General features: G+C 38.2%; 2 protein-coding genes across 2 annotated transcripts in view; one reads left to right on the top strand and one right to left on the bottom strand.

Moving 5' to 3' along the window:
• Nucleotides 1–399: 399 nt before the first annotated feature.
• jazf1b (JAZF zinc finger 1b) lies at nucleotides 400–22,411 on the bottom strand. The gene is made up of 5 exons (XM_084726523.1): nucleotides 22,165–22,411; nucleotides 6,013–6,085; nucleotides 5,147–5,343; nucleotides 3,230–3,399; nucleotides 400–2,291 (listed from the first exon to the last, which is right to left on the bottom strand). Exons 1-5 carry the CDS (start codon nucleotides 22,277–22,279, stop codon nucleotides 2,115–2,117), a joined length of 732 nt encoding a protein of 243 aa, XP_084582649.1. The 5' UTR covers nucleotides 22,280–22,411; the 3' UTR covers nucleotides 400–2,114.
• creb5b (cAMP responsive element binding protein 5b) overlaps nucleotides 22,338–22,932 on the top strand; it is a 71,692-nt gene continuing 71,097 nt past the window's right edge. Inside the window, exon 1 of the mRNA XM_084726522.1 lies at nucleotides 22,338–22,441. The gene's annotated coding sequence lies outside the window, so the exon portion shown is untranslated. The remainder of the gene's footprint in view (nucleotides 22,442–22,932) is intronic.

Genomic DNA, 22,932 nt, shown 5'->3' with positions numbered 1-22,932 from the left:
CCTGTCAAGCAGACTGTTGAGGACCTGAAGAGGAGCAAGAATGGGGAATAATTTCACATTCAACACTTCGGCAATTAGTGTCCTTGGTTCTGAAATACTAACTGAGCGTTGCTAAAAGACGAGGTGAAGTATCACAGCAGTAAACTTGCCAATGTCACAACTGCTTTCGAACATGTGGCAGTCATCAAAGTCAGTATCAGTGTATATTTACAAAAACAATAAAGTTTCTAAGTTTGAACACTAAACTAAATATCTTGTTTTTGCACTGTAGTCAATTAAATATAGGTCCAAATGTTTTTGCCAATCATTGCATTTTGTTTAGCAAAGTATCCTAACTTTTAACAAACTGAGTTGAAGAACATTGGTCTGGCCGCAGTTAATGACACAGGAGTCTTTAGGCACACATCAGAGGAATTTTTATTCTAAATGTAACAAAAGTTTACATGAAGCAGCTTTTTTTTGAAGAAATACAGTACATCACCATTAGTTTCTCCAAACAACCTCTGATTTTGCCTTTTCATACACATTATACTGTTGTTTTTAACTCCAGAAACATATGAAAATATAATTTAATGCACTTAACACATAACAATACATTCACTGTACACTATATCGAAGACTTTCCTCCATACTGGCAGTACAATACAATTGTCAATTGGACTGAAGTTCCTTAACACTAACATCCATGCAGTGAAGATGTTACCTTATGGCTCAATGTTGATAAATCCTCAATCTTGTGGGATTTTTATGATCTCGGGTTCATTATTTCAGGGATTAAACATGGTTCTACACACCCTCGACTGACATATTATTATGGCACAAAGTAGGAGTCGTGTGTGTTTCTCTTGCAGCCTAACAACAGGACTGTGAGAATGTTAAATGTGCTGAATAGATGGCTAATGTCGGCCCCCTTTCCTGCTATCCATGACAAGGACAATCACATGGTTTCATACGACAGGGGAGTCGGTGAACAGCAAAGAGTCTAAGCTGTCTGCATTCAGATGAATTTGTCTGAACTGCCAAAATGAAGCCATACAAACACCTGTACTGATTGGAATGGTTTACAATTCAAGGCAACTACTGTACATACAGAAATCTCACAATACTGGAAACACCAGAGGTTTGGTGAGCTTCCCTCGGAGCAATGCAAACGTCTCCTCTGAAGGCCTTTTGCCTCGTTTTGGTAGCTACTGTACATACACCAGAAACGAGTTATTGGCAAAAGAAAAAAAATGCTGATTTGTTGGCAACTTGTTACAAAAAGTGCTTCAATCCCTCACTGTAAAATAGTGGGGAAAACGGCTTAAATCTTCAGGAAAGTGACTGGGAACATTGGTAACAATGGCACGCAGAGTTCCCATGATCCCAGCATAAACATGATCAGAACACTTGGGCAGGATTGTGGTGCTGAAATGCTTGCTAACGTCACCTGAGATCATCCTTTGGTGCTCACACACAAGTGTTTGCAGTAAAACAGATGAAACAAGGTTTGAAATATCTGATATGAAAGGAGAAGTCCAACAACTGATTATTAACATCAAATCTGATAGAGAATTAAACATACAAAAGTTTTCAGCTTGGATTTCTCATTATACTAAACATTCTCTCTTTTTTTTTATTTTTATTTTGTCTCAGTCACATTTTTAGGCTCAAATGAGACAGAGGCAAGGTAATGGTGGCACCTTTCTCTGAAAAACATCCAAATTTTTCCTCAGTTTCCACTGACTTCTCACTGCCTTTAAAGCAGGAAGCCTTACCGTACATGCAAGGCTACTCGTGACTTGGTGTGGCCATTCTCTGGCCTCCAACATGCCCTTATCAATGAGTGCCATATGTCAAAAACAGTAATCAAGTCAAATAGATAAATGATAGCTTAAATGTGCAAAATACAAAACTGTGAACTACATAAAGATTCAACATTCTGAATAAAAATTAAGGATGAATAATAATACATTTATACCATGCAATCAAAAATAGTGTCGTAACAATGTGGAATAAGAGAAAGAGAAGGGGTTGAAGGATGGGAGGAAGGGGGTGGAATGAGCAACAGCCATTGCTGGTGATGGTGGCGTTCAGATGGTTGGGAAGTGGCCTGAAGGAGAGTGCTGGTCGCTCTACTGCTGCATCTTGCGGATGATGTCAGTAGAGATGGGTGGGTGGAAGTTGATGGTGTGGTGGCGGAGACCCTGAGACGTTTTGTAGCTCTTTCCACACCGGCACTTGAAGGGTTTGCGCACCCTTATCTGGGTTCGATGGCCGTTCTTGGCGTGATACTTGATCCCGTTCACATTCTGTGATGAGGCAAAGAAAAAGACACTCGATCATCACTTTGGTTTAAATATAATTACGTTAATAAGAAGTGCAACTGAGCTTCCTACTGTGGAAGCCTATTTTATTATACTGAGAAACTTCTTGAAATAATGACTTAATATCTTAAAATAATAAAGTACTACTGAAAATAATAAGAAACTCAAAATAATGGTTTTGTATCTCAAAATAATGAGTTTCTATCTCAAAAGAATGACTATCTAAAAAAAATTACTTACACCTCAAAATAATAATTTCTCTAAATGTTCTCTAAATAAACAGGAACTTTCTCAAAATAATGAGCTAGTGTCGAAGTCATTATTTTGATAAAGCCTATCATTATAACGGCTGACAGGATCTTTTTTTTTACCATCACATTGGCAGAAATGGGCCTCCATATCCTAAAACTATCCCTTACCTTTATATATACAAAAGAGGTTACTTTTTGACATCAAGTGATAAAAAGGAGAAATGAAATCGCTCTTGTTACAAACCTAACTTGTTCTGCTCCTAAACAGATGCCTAATGTTGCCTGCTGCCTCAGACTAAGTCATCGCCCATAACCCTGTCATTCACGTCAGCAATGCAATTTTCTCAAGCTGCACATAATTTATCCCAACCACACACACCAGATGTGAATGGAAAATCCTGTAAAACTCCACATCACTGAAGTGGACTAGATGTATGCATCTATGCTGACGGGCTGTAATGCTCAGCTAAGGACTGATTTTCCTTCTGTCAACAGCAGGGAATCCAGTTTGATTTTACATTCTCATTTCTGTGAGCAAATAAAATCACACGTGTCACATTTTGTACAATGCTAACATCTGAGGGTTTTATATGGTAAAAACATTTTACACCATTCCATTATTTTTAATCTTTAGTATGTATTCTTAGAAGAGAGATTCTGAGTGAAACCAACCTTGTATCTCTTTTTGCAGCCCGGCACGGGGCAAGCAAAAGGCTTCTCGTCTCCTCCATTCATGCACATAGAACTGAGGATGGACTCAGAGCTGATGGCACTCTCTGTGGTCCACGACTCATCACTGTCAGACTCCTCAAAGTCTACCTCCTCCTCATCACACTCACTACCTGTGAGAGGACAAAAAAAAGTGAAACAATAATTGACTCAGGCCATCACCATACAAACTGTTCTCTGATTTATGCAGTCTCTATGCATGTTTGATGGCAGATCTCTTGCGATGAAACCCTGGCCTTTGAGCCTTCAGGCAGACGAGTGAGGACCGTTCTTAACATGTGCTTTGGGGAAGCGTTCCCATAATCCCTACTTCACATGTTACAGCGCCCAAGTTTCCGGAAAGACTGAAATATGCCAATCGTGGGAAAGAATGTATGCATTTTATTGAGGTCAATGAGCTGCAATCATTTTAGCGATTAATTAAGGATGTTATGCAAGAAGAGGAGCTGCAAAACCACAGGGGCTAAAAACAAGCCAGAACAAAATTAAAGACTGCATATTTTACAAAACAAGCACATGGGAAAACATTACAAGGAAAAAACCTAAAGTATTTTCTTACGTATTGTAACATAATATAAACTGTGAATTAGATAAATCAGTTGTTCTATGAGAGCTATTCTTTTCTCTGAGGAGCACAGCATATTAATCAATGGAAAACATCTCAATATAACCAACAATTTTACTGAATTTTAAACTAGAAAAACCCAATCACATCATGTCAAATTAAATTAGCCATTATGGCCACAATAACTGACAAAATATTTTCAATCTCTTATAATTTGAAAGGTGAATAACTGGGTAAAACAATTACTAACTCTGCTAGTACAGGCACAAATTTTAAGCACTGGCCCCACAGGCAACCAAGCCCATATGTTTAGTGTCCAAAGTACTGTTTTGGCAATGACAATGAAGCTGGGGAGCAACATGAAAATCAACATAATTTGACTGAAAGGCTAGTCAAACTGTATGATGACATTTAAAATTTCCTGGACAGCCAAGATGATTAATTTTGAATTTTATCAATGCGCTGTGTCTGTTCAAATCTTTACCCTGGACTGATAATTTGAAAGAAAACTTCCCAGAGGACAAGAGGACTGCTGCTGAAGAATTAAGTTTACAGCTCTAGTTAAGCTTTGTTAAGATAAGACACAAGGTCTGAGATAAGACAGGACACCGCCATGAGCTGAACTGCTTCTGTAATAGGAAGATCGGCTTCTTTGAAACCTAGGTTAAGAAAGAGAGGAGTTAGGAAATTGTATGTAATAAGGCCCCAGCTTCCATACACTACTACATTTTTGTTGCCATTTCATTTTTTCATAGTCTGCCTTTTGTGTTTCTGCTTCTTCTGTAAGGATCATGTTCGCAGTTAGAGTAAGCTTCCTAACCCCATACTTCAGTAGCCCTGACATCTGGGTGTATACACAGTAATGAGTACTGTAAGCTGTTCGGTGGCCACAGAGGAACTTTTTGTGTCCACGGGCCATAGGGTCACAGAGCCATGGTTAATGTCGAACCATGCAATATCTTGACATTAATTCCAACTTTTCTATAACATCTTATTAATGTAAGAGGAGCAGCCTTTTTATTATTTGTGATTGTTATTTGCTCCCTGAAGAGGAAGTTCACTCTTTGCTCTCCATCATAATGTGAGAGCACCATATAAGCTTTGCAGAGATTCAGATTTACTCTTGGTTGCTTGTCTTGAAAATGGACCTCCTAGTTGAATGTCAGTCTCCCTACCTGCCACACCACTCTGCTGTTTGCTTAGTTAACAGAGCATAACATGAATTTCACTGCCAGCAGTCACTAAATCCTCTACGTTTAACTGGAGAGGTGAGTGTGTGGAGGGTGGTCGTGTACCTGTAGGTGTGCTGCTGCGGAAGGAAGAGGAAGGGGTGATGGGTGGGGTGACAGGAGGGGTGAGGTTTCCACTTGTGTGGCGAGGTGGAGTGGAAACACTGCTGCGAGACAGATTGCCTGTCAGAGACAGAGACAACTTGGGCTGCACCTTCTTCTTCACGGCCTCGTGCTCTCGCCGGGCAGCATCTGTCATGAACCTGGCAACGTGGGACATAAGACTGGTCAGGGCTCGCCATCTTTTAACATCTCATTCGATGAACCATGAGCAACATTGTTACTGTGGGACCTCCTTGATGTTTAGAAAGCTGTACTACTGTAGAACACGTGTTTGAAAAAAAAAATATCACTGGCTCTTTTCCCATCAAAAAAACACCAGAGTTTATGACGGATAGTTAAGTCTTTGGTAAATGTGTATCATAAAAATGAAATGTTAACATACACCCTGTAAAAGCAAAAGTGGAATTAACAAATTAAGCGATAACCACATCAAGATGTGTTTATGAAGGCAGGGAGACAGCGGCAGACCTTCTTGTACACTGGCTTGTTGCCACTCAAACCACGATTCAAGCACTATATCAAAGACGACCGGGATGAACCTACAAACCGACTATGAAATACTGAAGCAGTTCATCTAAGCAATCCACCAGATGACATTTGACGTTGCTGGTAGAAGCTAACAGGAGCAAACACTACTCACTGATGCAGAGGACTTTTGAGGATAAATCTTTACGGGGCCAAAGACTAATAATTTAAATGTCGTAATCATGTCAGATATATAAAGTAGATTTACATATAATTGAGTTACTGCATAAACAGGAGAAAAAAAAACAGCTGTTTTCTTTGTCCATAATAGTTACATTCTTTACCTGTTGATGTAGCTGAGGGCAACATATGTCGGCTGCTGCTGCTCCTGCTTCTCCAGAAGACGAGGGTCTGTGTCTGAGCAGGTGAGAGAGACAGGAAGTGGAAGAATTAGGCAGATAATCATAACTGTAAACCTGGAGAAATCTTACTTAATCTGTGCTTGTTTTTGCGCAGTTTTCTGTCATCCCAATTGAGGATGGCCAGTTTCACCTGCAGCACTGCAGTCTTTGCCTCACTGGGTTCATGACTACAGCCGCAATGATTAGTCAATCAATTAGTCAATTAAAAGAAAATTAGCTGCCAACTTTTTTGATGATCAATTATGCATTCTAGTCATTTTTCAATGTCAAACATTTGCTGGGTCCAGTTTCTTAAATTAAAGGATTTGCTGGTTTTATTTGTTATTTATGATAAATGATGGAGTGTTTGAGTTTTGGACTGTCACTCTGGATTCTGTCACTTTCACAATTTTTTTCGACATGTTATAGACTAAGTGTTTAATTGTAAAATAATCATCTGATTAATCAATAATAAAATAATAATAATATAATAATAATATAGCAGCCCCGACGAGCAAGACATTACTATTGCAGTTACAATGATCGCTCACTGGCTTCCCACCTGCAAACTCTCCCAGCAGTTTTCCATGAACTGCCTGTCCAAGCTGGAAGCACCAAATGAATCCAGATCTCTGCGGTTATAAGCAAGTGCTTTTCCCTTTCACTGCCCAGGAACAGATGAAAGGTACAAGAATGGGGCGTATTAAATTAACTTTATTGTTTTTGAAATGGGGTGAAATTAAAATCCAGATTTTAGTATAAATGCTAAATATGGCCCGGTTAACATTAAAAGACATGGTGGAAATATAATCATTGTAAAATTTTCAGGTTGATTTACAGGAAATAAGACACAAGCAGGTTTGTCAGTTTTGTCTGGCAGTGAGCAGTGTACTTTTGGGGACAATTATATGCATAGTGAGCGCTCCTCGCTTTCACACTGCTGTCCAAGGTAAAATCATTCCCATATGTCAAGTCCCATCAGCTCTGTGAACATGTCTGAGATGGGTATGGGCAACTAAAGACCCAGCCAAACCCAGGGTGAGTCTGACAGAAACCTGGATTACATTCCCAAACAGATGCATACACAGATAGCTGTGGACAACATGAACGTGAAGAAGTTCTGATACAATATAATCTCTGGCTTTTGTTTGATATCTAGTGTCGACAAAAAATGCTGAAGCTCATTTCCGATTTGTCGTTGTCAGATTACCAAAATAAGATGCTTTACCAGATAGTCATTAGGACCATATCTACTGAAACATTGTTTACCTTTAACTATCAGAAGCTACATTATGTCTTTTGGTGTACAAAAGGTCCACAGCTGATGCATCTGTTATCCGTGAAAAGGAACTTAGTTACAAAAATTGATCTGAAGTTGTATCTTCTAAATGTTGTTGAAGATGAGAAAACTTGTTACTAAACTTTTGCTCTCTGCTGCCTTAAAAGACTTAAAAGATGCACAGATTCTTTTTGTGCATTCAAACAGTGACAAACAGTAGCAGACTGTGGTTGAAGTGGGAGAATCCCCAGTATAAATGATTGTGCATCAACGTTAAGAGTTGGCCTGTCAAAGAGCCTGGCATGCTCAGTCGAGTCAACGGATAAAGGCTCATAAAAAGTATTCAGTGAAAATAATCAAAACACAGGATATTGTGCGATGTGCTGTACAATTAGTTTAAACATGATGTCATGCACCACTGTCTAGACTACAGTTACTGTTTAGTTTGGTGTTCTGGAGAAACTCCACAGTTTTCAAGCTGATGTCGCTGGTTTCTTGATTTATTTCCTCTAGTCCTTAGCAAACTTTTTTCTATTAGTTGATTTCATTCCCCTAATTAGGCTACTTCCCTGTTGGTAAAAAGCAATAAGGCACATTCTGCTCCACTGTTGCTTTTTTAAAATATACAAGGAGAGTGTAACATCTCAAGTGCCTTCTCTCTTGAATCATCATGGCACTTTTTTGAAAAAGCTGCTCTGCAGACACCACATTGCTCATACATGACCACACTTGACACATACTGAGCGTTCCCATGCTGTGCTCCAGACATTCATCTTGCTCAGCGGTGCTAAATGTACAACAATAGCCAATCTCCACACCCTGAGGTGAGGCGGGTCGACTTCAAACGCTCACTTCCCCACTGCCGTCCATGTGGGAGAAGAGAGATGCCCCATAAAACAACAGTGTCTACCACTTACCAGCTGAGCCTCCCTGTCTGCCTCTGACAGAGAGAGCTGTGAAAGATTGCTACCCCCATGTGGTTAAAACCATCGCCTGTTTCCATCCACGAGCTCATTTATACACAACGCTTACACCTAAGGCTATTTGTAATTTAACATTACATTTAAATTATGCCTTTGTTAGGCACAATGAATACAGTGCAGCTTTAACAGAATCTGTATACTCAGCATGAAATAAAAACAGTCCAGTCCTAGTTGATATAATTAAAAAATGACTATGGCAATGATGCAAACACATTGGGATAGTGTAATTAGAGTTTTCCTGGTAAATGGGGAAAGCAACACCGTTGTATAATAAAACCCTGAGTTGTGAGTCATACTCAATTATTAGCTCCATTGACTGTTACTCCTTTTTGTTTGTTTGTTTGTTTGTTTATCTGCAACAAAACACATAGATTTCTATTACATTTCTGCTGGACAGAGAGACATTGTGTCAAAGGACAACTGTTTAGATTTTTGTGGTGTTTTCTGATGGAGGACTTCCCCATTAGATAATCTATTTTCACTGCAATAGTGATAGAAATTTGACTCCAAATTCTCAAGGTGTGTGTAACTCAGCTTGGGCATCAAACGTCAATATATTTTGAGTTCCAACTGACATGGATCTGCATCATCAGTTATCAATAACTGTCAAGTATTGAAAATTGGTATTAAGTGTCTGGTCATCTTTAGTCCTGTTCACTTATACTTAAATCATAAATTTCCTGAGGCAGAACAGGAAACTTTGTTAATTTTTGCCCATATAGGCTGTGTCCCAAATTCCATACTAACATGTTATTTAGTATACTAAAACAGCACATAAGATTTAGTATGTTTGAAAACTTAGTATGAAACCAATTAACCCTTCCTAAGTCCCACCCTTTTAGCTCTGTGCTCCAATGACAGTTGAGCAAGCTCTGAACATTGGCCAACTTTCTCTTTTCTCATATTTTTTATTTAGATATGCTAAATGCTAGGATGCATGTTCATCTGTTAATGGAACACGAAGCAAAACTGGGTGGGACATAGGAAGACAAAGTATGCGAGGTGCATACCGTTTGTGGGAGAAATATTATGGTATGTAAGGACTGGACACTACATACATAAATATCCCAAAATGCAATGCAGTAGTGAAGACAACAGCAATAGTTTAACAGACAAAGGACAGCAAACAAGGCAGTTAAAAGCGTTTGTTTAAATGGAATTGAGGTTTCACTTAGCTAGATGTAATATATTTTTAAAGACCATTAATTCATCATTTTCTGAAACCGTCCACATTGCCGTTATACCTTTTTGTGTGCTTGACATCTTTTAAATCTGCAATTACACTCCAGTACCAGGTTGATCTAGTCTGGTTACATGCCCACAGTGGTCTACAGTGTTTTCTATATATAAATGATCCCATATGATTGTACAAGGGCTTCATAGCTCAGTGGTTAGAGCACTGGTCTTGTAAACCAGGGGTTGTGTAAGTCAAACCTCACCTTAATTTTTCTTTTTTTTTTTTTAATCCATAGTGGCAACAAACAACAACTGAATTCTTAAAAAAATATCCAATGGCTAATTAAAGATACTCATGTATTCCACAACAGGCAGTTCAACAGATTACATCCTGTTTCATATAGTTTAGTGCATAAAATGTATTTAATTCAGAATTATTTTATTCTGCTGCAGTACAATGGAAATCTACTGTATGTTTGCTACAAGCCCCCTGTGGCTTTTGTAGATTTAGTGGCATCTTGTGGTGACACCTCGTCTCACCCTCCCCTTCCAAGCGTGTAGGAGAACAAAAGGTAGATGAGAAAAATGGAAAAATGTGAAAAGCCCTCGAAAGCCAGTGCTTGGTTTGTCTGTTCTGGGCTACAGTAGAAACATGGCGAACTTTATGGAGAAGGACCCACTCCCTCTGTAGATATAAACAAAAACACAACGATTCTTATTTTCAGGTTATTACAAGCTAATGAAAACATACTTAGGAATATTATATTCCATTTTGGATTGCATGATATAGCAAAAAAAAAAAGAAGTAGAAACACATATTAAAATTCTTTAAAACAAGGTAAAAGAACTGTTTTAGTCAGGTATTGGCACTAATATTGGGAAATTCAAAATAACCAAGCATAGGACTAACAAACTGGATATTTGTAGACTGGCTGTGCATTCTTACTTGTAGTTTTAATATTTAACTATTTTAGCCACTGTGATTGTTAGTTTCTGAGCTGGTTATCACTTAAAATGGGCTCTCAAGACGGTTTTAAATTTACTTAATTTCTCTTTGGATGGAGCTTACCAATACATCTACTCATTTTGTCATCTAGAAGCCATAAGGACAAATTTATGCTAATTGGAATGCAGAAAAAACCTCTAACTGTTTGTAAGAATACCAATGAGATGTATTAACTGAACGCACAGACACACACATGCACACACAACCAGTTATACAGGCAACATACAACACAGACCGCACTCTCCAATATAAACTACTGGCTTAAATCTGTCACAAACGGAGGTGAAAGGTGATGTTGACCAGTAAAACTCAACGCAAACCACATTTAGAAAGCACACATTTTAGAGGTCTAACAAAAATCTAAGTCAACAAACCGATGTCAGTCTTACTGAGAAGTACTCAAGGCAGATTAAAGACGCAGGGCATCATCCACTCAGAGGTTTAGGCCAGGCCGCTTGGTTGACGATGAAATAGTGGCAGAATTTTATGAAACTGGCAGGTAGGCTCTAAGAACAGCTTAAACCTCAGCGCCTCAGGCTCAGGAGGGTTCCCTCAAGGCCTCAGTCGTAAGCAAGTGTTTCATTAACAGTGGATGTATCCCCAGTGAGAAGGACAGCACACCTCTCTGCTCTCCAGCCAAAGTCATGGAAACACAGAGTTGGAAAGACACATTCATAACGGCACTATTCCCCTGCCAAAAGCCGGAGGCAGTGCAGAGACTATTCTGAGCGAGCGCTGTGAGCTGGTATGTGCGTGCGTGAGTGCACAAGAAATCCCTCCTAAGATCCCTAATGAGCCTCAAGGAGAGGAATGGCAGCCTGCTCACGTAGCGCTCAAACAGCAGTGGATCAATCTGTTCCCACACACTGTAAATCACACACACCTCAGGTGGGGACTGGGGAGAGGGAGGCCTGCAGGGGCCAGCTCCCCGCAGCCTTTGCTATTCTTTTGGGGCCACCGGCAGTCAAGGACCAGGACGAAGGTGCCTCAAATAGAGATGGGAACCCCTCTAATCAAACTACACAGGTGGTCCACCTTGGTGGCCGACTATTAGAAGCCTCCTGGGAAACGAAAAGGGGTATTTATTCACCATCACTAGCTCCAAAGGGAAACAGACAGCTCCTATAAGCCACACAGATTGTTTATATAGGTGAGAAGTCAGGTGTGGGATATAGAAGAGAAAGGTAGACAAACAGAAAAGATCTAGTCTAAAACATGTAGTGTATAAAGAATAGAGCCCAACAGCTACTGATTTCTGGGGCCAATACGATATCAGAGAGGAGGCCTGCAATTTCATCATTTCAGGGGCAAGACCACTTAGCCTTTGGTGTTGGCTTTTAGTAAAGGTTATTTTTCAGGGCTTTTGCCTTTATTGGACACGACAGCTGAAGAGCAGACAGGAAAGGGAGTTGAGAGAGAGGAGATGACATGCAGCAAAGGGACGCACGCTGGAGTCAAACCAGCAGCCGCTGCAGAAGATTGTCAGCCTCAGTACACTGGACGCACGCTCAACAAACACTGAAGGCCAAGTGCCAGGGCAACAAGGCCATCAAATAAAGCAATGATTTTATATCTATGGAAAATATGAAATTAAGTTAAAGGTTAAGGATGATTTTAGGCCTTTGAAAAGGCCTAAATAAAAAAAGCTGTTCATTTATTATTCACAAATGACCAATAATGAGTTCAAACAAGTTCAGACCTGGACTAATCAAAGTCACTGGAGTCATTTGAAGATGGGGACAGGGAGTTAGGGTGAGTAATGTTACGTGTTTTAACATTAATGTTACAAACATTAGGCTATAATACTCGTTAGGCTTGGAGCACTTCTTAGGCCACTGGATCAGCTAAGTCAATGTAGTGATATACAAGCAATTACAACATTACATGCTGAGGTTCTTGTCTTATTCCTTCACTAATTTATCAAACTGGAGGCGTTCATCGTCTAGTTTTCCAACTCTTCATAACAGACTACAAATCAAACCCACTACTGGTAATGTGTGCAGTGTTTCACTCAATGTTGCTCAATAAGAATTCAAAATCCAAACAACATTAACAGGTAAGAGGCAGAGGAGAAAACTGTGAAATCAGCTGGGCAGTGTGGGAGGGCATCAAGGCCACTGTGGCTGTGGGGCAGATCATTTTTTGAGGGGCATGAGGCTAAATTGAGTAGGCACGCTGGCCGGTATTGATATATCAGCCAATATTGTTTTTGTTAGTATTTTTAATATACAACTATGGATAAAAACATAAACAGACCAAGCTGAATTTAGCAAATGCTTCCAATAAAACCAAAAAATAAAAGAAATTAAAAACCTCTGTATTATGGTCCATAGGGAAAATAACAACATATATGCTGATACCAATATAGACCCACATAATTGTGCTAGGCTATTATTGGCCCAATAATGTCGACTGACTGATAAATCTGTCTGGCTTTACTAATAAAGTGCCTCAGTGAAAATATATACACATTAGTCTGAACTATTGTTTACTCTGAAAATCAAAAAACTTCCCACGCATTGCAGTTCACAGCAAACAGAGCGCAGGATGAAATGTAACAAGACAAGATTTTGCAGATTAGAGAGAAAATCCTTTAGGTAATTAAAAAACATTGGATGTTTAAAAAAAAGCTGAATGTTGCCCATTCAGAGCCTCTCACTTATTTTTCTTAATATTCTAAAGCCCTGATACATTTCATCTTAAAAAACATAACATGACACCAAACTTTCTTTGTATATGAAGCAGTGCCTGTGCCTATTGTTGGTGTCTGTGTGTGAAGCATGTGTATGGGAGTGTACACTAACTGAGTCAGTGGTTTTAGTGTGTGAGTGCAGAAAACATGATGCAATAACATGTTCTCATTAGGGCCCCAATGACGACCCGCGACAGGAAACCAAGAGACGATCACACAACAAACCTTCCTCAGGCAACGGGGGAAGTGACGCCTGCTGCCCTCTCATAACGCCCTCCACAACCTTCTCCCTCTCTCTCTCTCTCTCTCTCTCACACACACACAAACACACACACACCAGACGCACAGCTCTCTCTCTCATTTCCACCAGTGTCTGGCTCTCCCATCCAGCCTCATGGCCAAATGCACTGTGGGGTAGAGCAGAGTGCTGAGCATTATGGTGACATGTTTATGGCGGCTCTGAGCAGCAGGGGACATTACCAGGAGTGGTGGCACAGGTAATTCATTATGATGTGACCTCTGAGGAGGAAATGAAACGGAGTCAAGCTCCATGTGTAAGCTGCCTTTGCGGGTTACTGAAAAAAAACACGGGGAAGTTAAAATGATCTATTATAAATACGTTTAGCACAGACAGCAGCTTAAACATATACAGATGCACCAAGTCACACACAAACATCTGTCAACAAAGATACACTTGTAAAAACACACAAGTAAACAAAAGGGGACACATACAAAAACACACATTGCTGCTGATTGCATCCATATGCTACTTAGATTAGTGATATGCATTAGGGCTGCAACCAACAATTATTGTCAGTTTCAATCAATCTGTAGATTATATTCTCTATAATCTTTTAATATGTCAAGGCTCTGAATAAACTTTTACTTTTTTAATTTTCTTTTCTTTATTCCATTAACATCACTTCATTGACTCATTTTAGTTCACCATGGGAGTTCTGCTAGTTGTTCCCTGTACTTACACACACACAAAAAAAAATTGAAATCACTCAGGGTTTTTGGCCATAATCAGTTTTCATTGTTCTTTAAGTCACTGGATGAGTTACTGTTTCTTGATTAATTCTAACAGTTGGATCAATACATGTGACATTAAAAAACACTTTAAACACTGTGACAGTGTTTAAGCACACATGCATAGAGTTTGTGGCCGTGTCACCCTACATTTTTCAACTTTGAACAACTAACAATTAAGATGATATATATTCCATGATGACACGTTTACATAACATTTTCATAGGTCACACGTTTCTCTACTGTCCCAGACACTGTATGTTTGTGTCCCTGGTGCTATTTCTATTTGTTAACAGTGCATCCTTAATTTCGAGCCTTGCAGCATATCCAAAAAATGTTTATTTTCTCAAATCTCAAAATTACTTTTTACTTATTTTGTCCAAAATCACAAAGCAGGAAATCATTACAATGTAAGAGCTGAAACTGGTGAATATTTGGCATTTTTGCTTGAAAAACAACAGAAATGAAGAATGCATTATTAAAATAGTTCAGTTGATTAATCGACTAACAGTTTCAGCTCTAATATGCATTCTTCCAAGACAAATGTCAGTGTTTTCAGATTGATATCCAGCATTAAATATCTTTGAACATGTAGTTAGTACTCTCAAACCGCTATTATGGAAAGTTGGAAAAACCAGATGACAAACACTTTTGCTTAAAGATGATGTGTAAATTCATGTGTAATTGATGTGTAAATTCACCAGAAAGATGCTGGATGACAAATAATGACAATTTTGGTTGGTGAAACATCCCAAACACAGTAAAATAATGAGAAAATAAGGAAATACAGGCAGAGGGCAGAGTCTCTGCGGGTACAGCCCACACTACACACTTCTGACCAGTCATACGCGATAATTCAAGGGGATTATGTTTATATGAGCCTATGCATTGTTTTTAAAGGAAATTCTGCATATCATGTCTTTAAGTTCATAGTAATTAAACTGGATGGGACATCAGCTCTCAGAACCAGACTTAATTACAAAGGTTAGAGAATTTCAGGGATAGATTACACGTTTACATGAGATGTTACATATACAATAAATTATCAATATACAAACTAATTTAAATAGCTGCAGTAAAGGAGGAATCCTAATCTCTGCATCAATGTTGAAAGTCATCAATTGAAGCATTGAATAAAATAAAACAGAAGTAAGAAATGTCAGAAAAAATATCACATTTGATGTACAATGAACTACATGCCCATGTTGTGTAATGTCAACACAGGTTGTACATTATCTCCTAAAAGGAGTGTTTTATCAAGTACAGGAGCCCCTCATGTCGCAGTCACCGCACAGGAACAGGAGCAGCGGTGTCGGGGGATGGGGAAATGTAATTAGGCCCACCAGGTGCACAGATCAGGGAACTAGTTACTGCTTCCCAAATTTATTACTTCCGCGCAGATTTTGGGGGGTGCATACCAAAATGTACTAAATGAGCCTCCAGTGAGAATTGGCAACAAACAGACCCATTGTTACCGAGCCTGGACACTTCAGGCCATCAGCGTGCCAGGCCTCAGCAGTACATACACACACACACACACACACACTCACAGGTCTAAATAACACAGTCGCTATTTGCTTCTGGCCTACAGTGGCCTGGTCCCTCAGTGACAAAGTAAACATTTCAGTGGCTTAGTGCGCGTAGTTTTTTCATGCTGCACAAGAAGAACCAGACCACTGAGGAGATCTTTCAAGCTTAACATGACTTAGGCTCAGCGTTAAAACTTTCCTCTGGTCTCGCTGGTGCTTTCTGGGGCTCATTAGCATCTGCTCTTATAAAGTTAGCTGAATTTGTTCACAAAGGTCTAAGTGGACCACCCAACACTCACATTATCAACTAGAGCCCGCCCGATATATAGGTCAACCAATATTATTGGCCCGATATTACCTTATCACAGCTATTATATCAGTCTGTACCAGTATATCTGGTGAAAGTTTTCTGTTTCAGTGCCTTGATATCATTTTGGACAATTAAGTTTATTGTTAAACTGTAAAATAACCAGCCTCCACTGTATATCTTTGTGACAAGTGTTAACCACTTAATTCACTGCAAAAAATGTATGTTGATGTATATATTTGATATTACGTATACCAGGGTTCAACATTAATTTTTTGTTGTCAGTAATCTACTTGTCAAGTTAATTTCTACATGTCCCTGTACAAACAGGCAACAAAGACTAATGTTTGTTGTCTCGTTTAACCTCGGGCTGCACCATCTCTAAGTTATCAGAAAATAGGGAACAATGTCAATCCCAGTTTCTCAAAGCCATGGGTGATATTTTTAAATGTCTTGTTTTGTCAGTTCATAAACAAAGATATTCTGTTTAATGTAACAATAAAAGTAGAAAAACAGGAAATGTCCATATTTGAGAGGCTGAAAACAGCATTTTCTGATATTTTTGCATGAAAAATTACTTAAATGATTAATTGATAATTAAAATATTCTTTTTTTAGCACTTGCATGGTCGTGCAAGTTAGTTGCTAAATTTATTGTCCCAACGCGGAATTTTAAGTGAGCAATCTTTATTGTTGTGCTCTGCTGTATAAAGAATATCAGTGAATGTCGTGATATTGAAATTTTTTTATTCTCTAATATCGGTATCAGCCCTACTAATCCAGTGTCAGTACTTGAACTTGAATCTGCTGTCACAATGGTGGAAAATCAATATCCATTTCTAGAGGATTAGATTAGATTTTTCTGATGATACTGAAATTAAGTATTTCAGTATAAGCATAACCATTTTCTGTATTTGTATATTAACAGAAAAATCTTTAAATTTTGATCTGTAAATGATCATTTTCTTATATTTATAAAGTTACTGTCATAACCTTCTTCAGTTTGAAGTGAACTAAATCAAGTTTTTCCGACCTAAAATCTTTTGTGGAGATTACTTACTTTTCTCCTTTAGATAAACTTGACAAAAAAAGAGTTCACAGTGAGATGTGGACCTAATTTGTCATTATTTTGGTGCTTGAAAATTAAATGCAATTGAAAATATTAAATAATTAACCATTATCACTTTCACGTCATTGACTTTACTCAACAATCTCTGAAACAAGTTTTTACAGTTGTTTCTAAAACTCAAACATTCAAGATTATATAAAGAAGAAAACTAAATTATCTTAATAAAACACTATTAGTTGGTAGTCTTAAACTTTTTCAGAATTTAAGAGTTTGAGTTTGGCTAAAACCTAAAAATATATTGAAGTAGGATGCCTTGAAATTTTGAGTTTTCTCCTCATTTTTACAGTGTAATTTGATTGATCAGTTATCCTTAATATGTTTTCATTTACTGAAATTTGTCCCTTTGAGTTTGTTACTGTATGACACAATACACTGTGTTGTCAAACGAAAGGAGGCAAGTTCTGGCCAAAAATATCCACCATACATTTTTACTGTATAGGCCAGGCATCTCAAGAAAGCCCCCTCAACCAATGGCAGAGCAGCGCCACCTGTTGTTCATGGACTTGACCAGCAGGCCAGCTGGGGAAAATGGGGACAAGAATGTGCGCTTGTTTTCCAGGCGCCTAATTATAATGGAGAATGTGCTTTAAGCAGCAGGCCACCAGATGAGGAGGAAGACAGGCCAAATCAAGCACTCTCTCTGTAATTATGCTTCACAGGCACTTGGCACAACGCGCAAGATTTCGCACTTCTCAGAGTGGGCACAGGCTAGCGGACAAAGGAGGGGGGGCAGCAAAGTTTTTCCACTCTGAGCCAACTAATTGCCTCATTATTCCTCAATAAGTCATTTGGAGACATTTTTTTCTAAGTCTAACACCTCGGACACATGCACAGCACACAATCAGAGGGCAGAGGATATTAAAGGCAGTCAAGCAACAAACAAGAACAACAGAGACAGCTGTGCCTTGTCAGCTTCAATAATACGAGTCTGAAATATTAGATTGGGAAACAGATGTAGGAACCAAAAGAGAGTCAAACTGTGAGGAGGGGAATTCACTTTTAAAAGATTTTACTTCATCAATAAAAATGTTGTAGCACTTAACAAAAATGTATAATGTAAATTAATTTGTAGCTTCTGATGACCTTTTTGTACATGTACATTTATGAACTTTCATGATCAAAATAGTATGGAGGACTAAATCAGACAATGAATAACTAAAGTTAATAAATAAAGTAATGTACAAATTTCTACATATACACCAATTTGCTGCATTTTTAATATGTATTTAACAATAAAGTGAAAAGAGGCTGTAAATACAATGGCCTGTGGCACTAAACCCACAACCAACTGAAAATTACATTAAAAACCCTAAAAGGAAGTTCTCATATAAACACAGTACCATGATTATTTTATATATCACTTTATAATTTTTAAAAAAGGGGTGGGGGTTGTTTGTTTTTTTACCTATACACAGAGGTGACTTAGACCAATACAAGTTGCTTTGTAAACAAATAAATTGCTTCACAGCTTCTCTCCTCTTAACCCTCTGTGGTACAATCTTACCTCCAGGTAACATGCCCATTTTGATCTATTACACTCACACAATACATCCTAATTCATGGTGCAATACTTCAGAAAGAGGCAGGACCCTAAGGAAAGTATTAGCAGTGTTTGAATTTGTCACATGACTCTCTGGAAGTCATGTTGAATCCCTTTTTTGTAGCCTTGCATGCATGGTTCAGGCCCATCATCTCTTGCTACAACAACAAGTTTATTTTGTCATTGTTTGCACTTCATTTGATAAGTGAGTAATGGAAAATGTAAATGTTGCCTGGAAGTAACACTGTACCATTGTGAATTCCCACCATGACTGTTTTGGTATTGTGTATTTAGATTTATATACTGTTCAGCCAATTTAAACTGTAAAATCCATCATTATTTTAACTCATAAGCAGAGAGTAAAAGACGGCAGCAAGAAAACTAATGGTGGCAACATACTGTATGTCAGGAAAGACACGAAGTGGGAAACTGAGCAAGTATTTAAATGTCACACAAATGATCAAACACTGAAATGTGACTCACTATCTTGTTTTAAGGAGTGTTATGATAGTTTGGTGAAATATGCTGAAATATGCTTACACTCTTTAACACATTCATTCCTATAAGCTGTTCCACAATGATACAGCATTGAGGGAAACATCCAGACAAACAAACTTACGAAAAGAGTTCATTTTTAATCTTTTTCATTTTCAAATGGCAGAAATTTTAAACTGGTGAGGCAATTTAATATTTTCAATAATATTCTAATAATTGTTTATTTTAAACAATAACTTTTTTTTATTCCTTAGCATAATGGTACAGTGTTGGTTTGAGATAATACACCTAAAGATTACTCTAAAGATATTTTTTGAACATTTTGTCAAATTATGCTTACTTACTCTATTGTATGACAAAAGAATTACAATTTCTTACCAACCGGTATGATATTGTGTATCACAGAGTTAAACGCAACCCAGTATGTGTATGTGTATATAATGTGTATAATAATATATGTATAATAATAACAATAATGTGTATATAACTTGATGTATAATAACTTTTCAATCTCCACCCTGAAGGTAGTTCTTGTTTATGTCTTGTCCCACATGAACTAGTGGTGGTGCTGTTGATTGAGGTAGAACTTGATGTGCAGGGTTAAAAATGCCATGCTCTGGTGTAGGTGCAGTATAAACTAACACTCATGTAGGATTGGATATGATTTAAATATATTAACATGGTATTACTTTTCTGACTGTGGTACACATACTACAGTCCTGATCAAGATGCAAATTCAGTCAAAATCTATACATCATTATGGCAAGCAACATCATTTTTATGAACTGCTCAAGAAGTGTATCCAATAATTTATTCTGGCCAGTCTGACAAGTCTGTCTTTAAAGGTATTTTTCTACTTTTTCAGATGTTCAGATTTTCAGATGTGACCTATATCCTCAAAAACTACATGACAAAAACAGTTTTAAAAAAAACTGAAAACTAAAAATAATAAATAATACATAATTGATTCTGGAAATTGCATTACAATATCATTAGTAACAGACCTTTTATGCAGCAGCCATGTGAATATGAAACAGTAGGATAAACACAGGAGTTACCAATGACACTAATTCAGGTCCCATTCCATTTAGTTTAGTATAGCCTTTCCAGTGAGCCAGCATGCACAATAGTACCATGACTCTGTCTGACCTGAATGGAACAGAACCTTAACTAGTATCACTACTAACACTTGTGTTTAAATGCCTGCTGTAAGGTCAATATTTGTACATAAAAATCATAATAATGAAATCATATGTTCTCAAGAACTATTTTTTATCAAATGATTGCAGCAGCAACAAGTAGACTCATAGATAGTCTCCTTTCATTGAGTGGACAGACATAACAAAAGCTGAACAAAAGCCACAAAAGCCATTATTTTCTTTAAAGTGCATATTTTCCCATTTATTAGCTGACAGATATCACTTGCATCTCTCACTTTTTCTTTTTTTCCAATTTAAAATGGGTGTATATGGAAGCCCATTTCTGCCACTTAATAAAATATAAGGATAACTGGATAAGGTAACTGATAGTGATTTTTTTTTGTATTTTAAAAATATGTTTATACAATCTGTAGTTTCTGCACATCTGAGGGTACCAAGGTTTCACGTAATGAGCAAAGATGGAAGATTTAATATTACACAATTCTGACCAAACCAGTTCTCGTGGATGTCACTACTGCAACAAAAACAAATAATGTTCCGACTCTAAATTTTGCTTTATTTTTTCTAGTAAAGGATTTTGGCTTTAATACAGCTTTTTGCAAAAGAATTCCAATTAATTGCTTTGACTTAATCTATCAAATCAGACAGTATAACCTGCATTTATTGGCTAATATATGCCAATACCAATATACGCCAATATAGCTATGATATGCTATGATAATTTATCTGCCCCAATATTTGTCACGTATTCCTAATTCTTGTACTGCATACTGTGATCTTTTGCAAATTCTTGCACAAAACTGTACAGTTCTTTCAACATATATAACTATAACATCGTGTTTATTTAAGCTTCTTGACTTGCAGTAGTCGCTTCATTATCTTTCCATGTACTTTTCTATTTACTGTGTTTATTGTTATGCACCAAAACAGGCAAATTCTTCACACGTGTAAACCTACTAGGCAATAAACCTGATTCTGATGTGCACTAAGTTATAGATTTTTTTATATCTCCTTTCGACAAAGTTTTTCATATTTATGATTTAAAACGCTACAGTAGTGAGAAAAATACTTAATACAAAAAATGTGTTTTTCATAATTAGCCAAATATCAGACCAATATCAACATTGATTTTTAAAGTGATTAATGCAGTTACATGTGGATAGATGCATTTTCCATCTTTAAAAGGTCTCCTGTCAGAACCAAAACTGGCCAAAAACGTAAAACTGAATGGCCTATATTCTAAACTACATCATCAAAATGGAAACTTGTTAACGTGAAAAACAAATCATGTATGACTGTCAGTGACTGGTTTAAGAGGGCGTCCTTACTTCCAGCAGGTAGTTTAAGTGAACTATATGTCGTGAGGTGGATTAAAACAGCTGATAATGAATAACACTGTACCTTCACTGGCTCGTGCAGCCTGCAAGTTAACTCGCGAGCTTCAGAGGCAGCTCTGCTGTGCGCGCGGGCCTCGCGCTGCAATAATGTTGCACGAGCGAGCCGCCGGAGCGTAAAGAAACTGTCGTCCTGACTGTCCTGTCGGTGTTTCTCTGCGGTTCTGTTGGTATTACTAATCAGTGATACAGTGTTGATACATGAACGCAGGCGGCGAACAGGGAACTGTAATACGTGCACAGAAATACATCAACAGCCACCACACCTAGCAACAGGGTTGTCAGGACGCAGGAAGTAACTTGCTAGCTCGCTAACTTAGCCGTCCTGCTAGCTGCACAGCTCGGCCATTGCTAGCTCATTAGTTATCGGCGCTTACCGATGTGGTTATCCTCGATGTGCACGATGAGCTCGGCCAGAGAGTCGAAGTGAAGTCCGCAGCCCCCGAACCTGCAAGCGTTGGAAAAGAAAGAAGCAGCGGCGATGCCTGTCATGGTCGCTGCTGCATTGGAAATGAGGGCAGGCGGCAGCAGCAGCGGCGAGCAGCGGGGAGACAGCAGCAGGCGGACAGACAGCGGTGGGAACAGCTGGAGCGGTGCGGTGGTGACTCCTCCGAGCTGCGTCAAACCAGCTGGAGAGCGACAGCAAGACCGGAAGTAAGGCTGTTTGGCTTTCATTACAAAAGCATAAACTGTTATTAAAGAAGTTCATTATAAATAGAAACAAATTTAACACATACATAGCACAACATATTTAATCATTCCGACTTCATGTAACAAGATTAATATGTATCTTAAAGTTGCACTAAACAAACAAAAGATAATTCTGCCACTCAGAATGATAAATACCGGCCATGAGACACCAAAGCAGTGTCTTGAAATTGCTTTTTAAGTCCATATAAATCTTTTCCACAGCATCCATTTAGACATGAAATAGTAGGGTGAACGCATGAGTTATCGATGATAAGGTTCTGTTCCGTTCAGGTCAAACAGAGTCAGGATTGCGGCTATTGTGCATGTCTGCTCACCGGAAATGCTCTGCTACACTGAATGGAACAGGACCTTAATTACTTTCACTGATAACACCTGTGCTTGTCCTAATACAACGTATTTCATATAAAAATGGCTGCTCTAAAAGGTATTTTTGT

This window comes from Lutjanus erythropterus, chromosome 9 (genome assembly GCF_056507025.1).
Source record: "Lutjanus erythropterus isolate fLutEry1 chromosome 9, fLutEry1.hap2, whole genome shotgun sequence".
Classification (NCBI taxonomy): domain Eukaryota; kingdom Metazoa; phylum Chordata; class Actinopteri; order Lutjaniformes; family Lutjanidae; genus Lutjanus; species Lutjanus erythropterus.
This window is presented reverse-complemented; position numbering and strand designations above follow the sequence as displayed.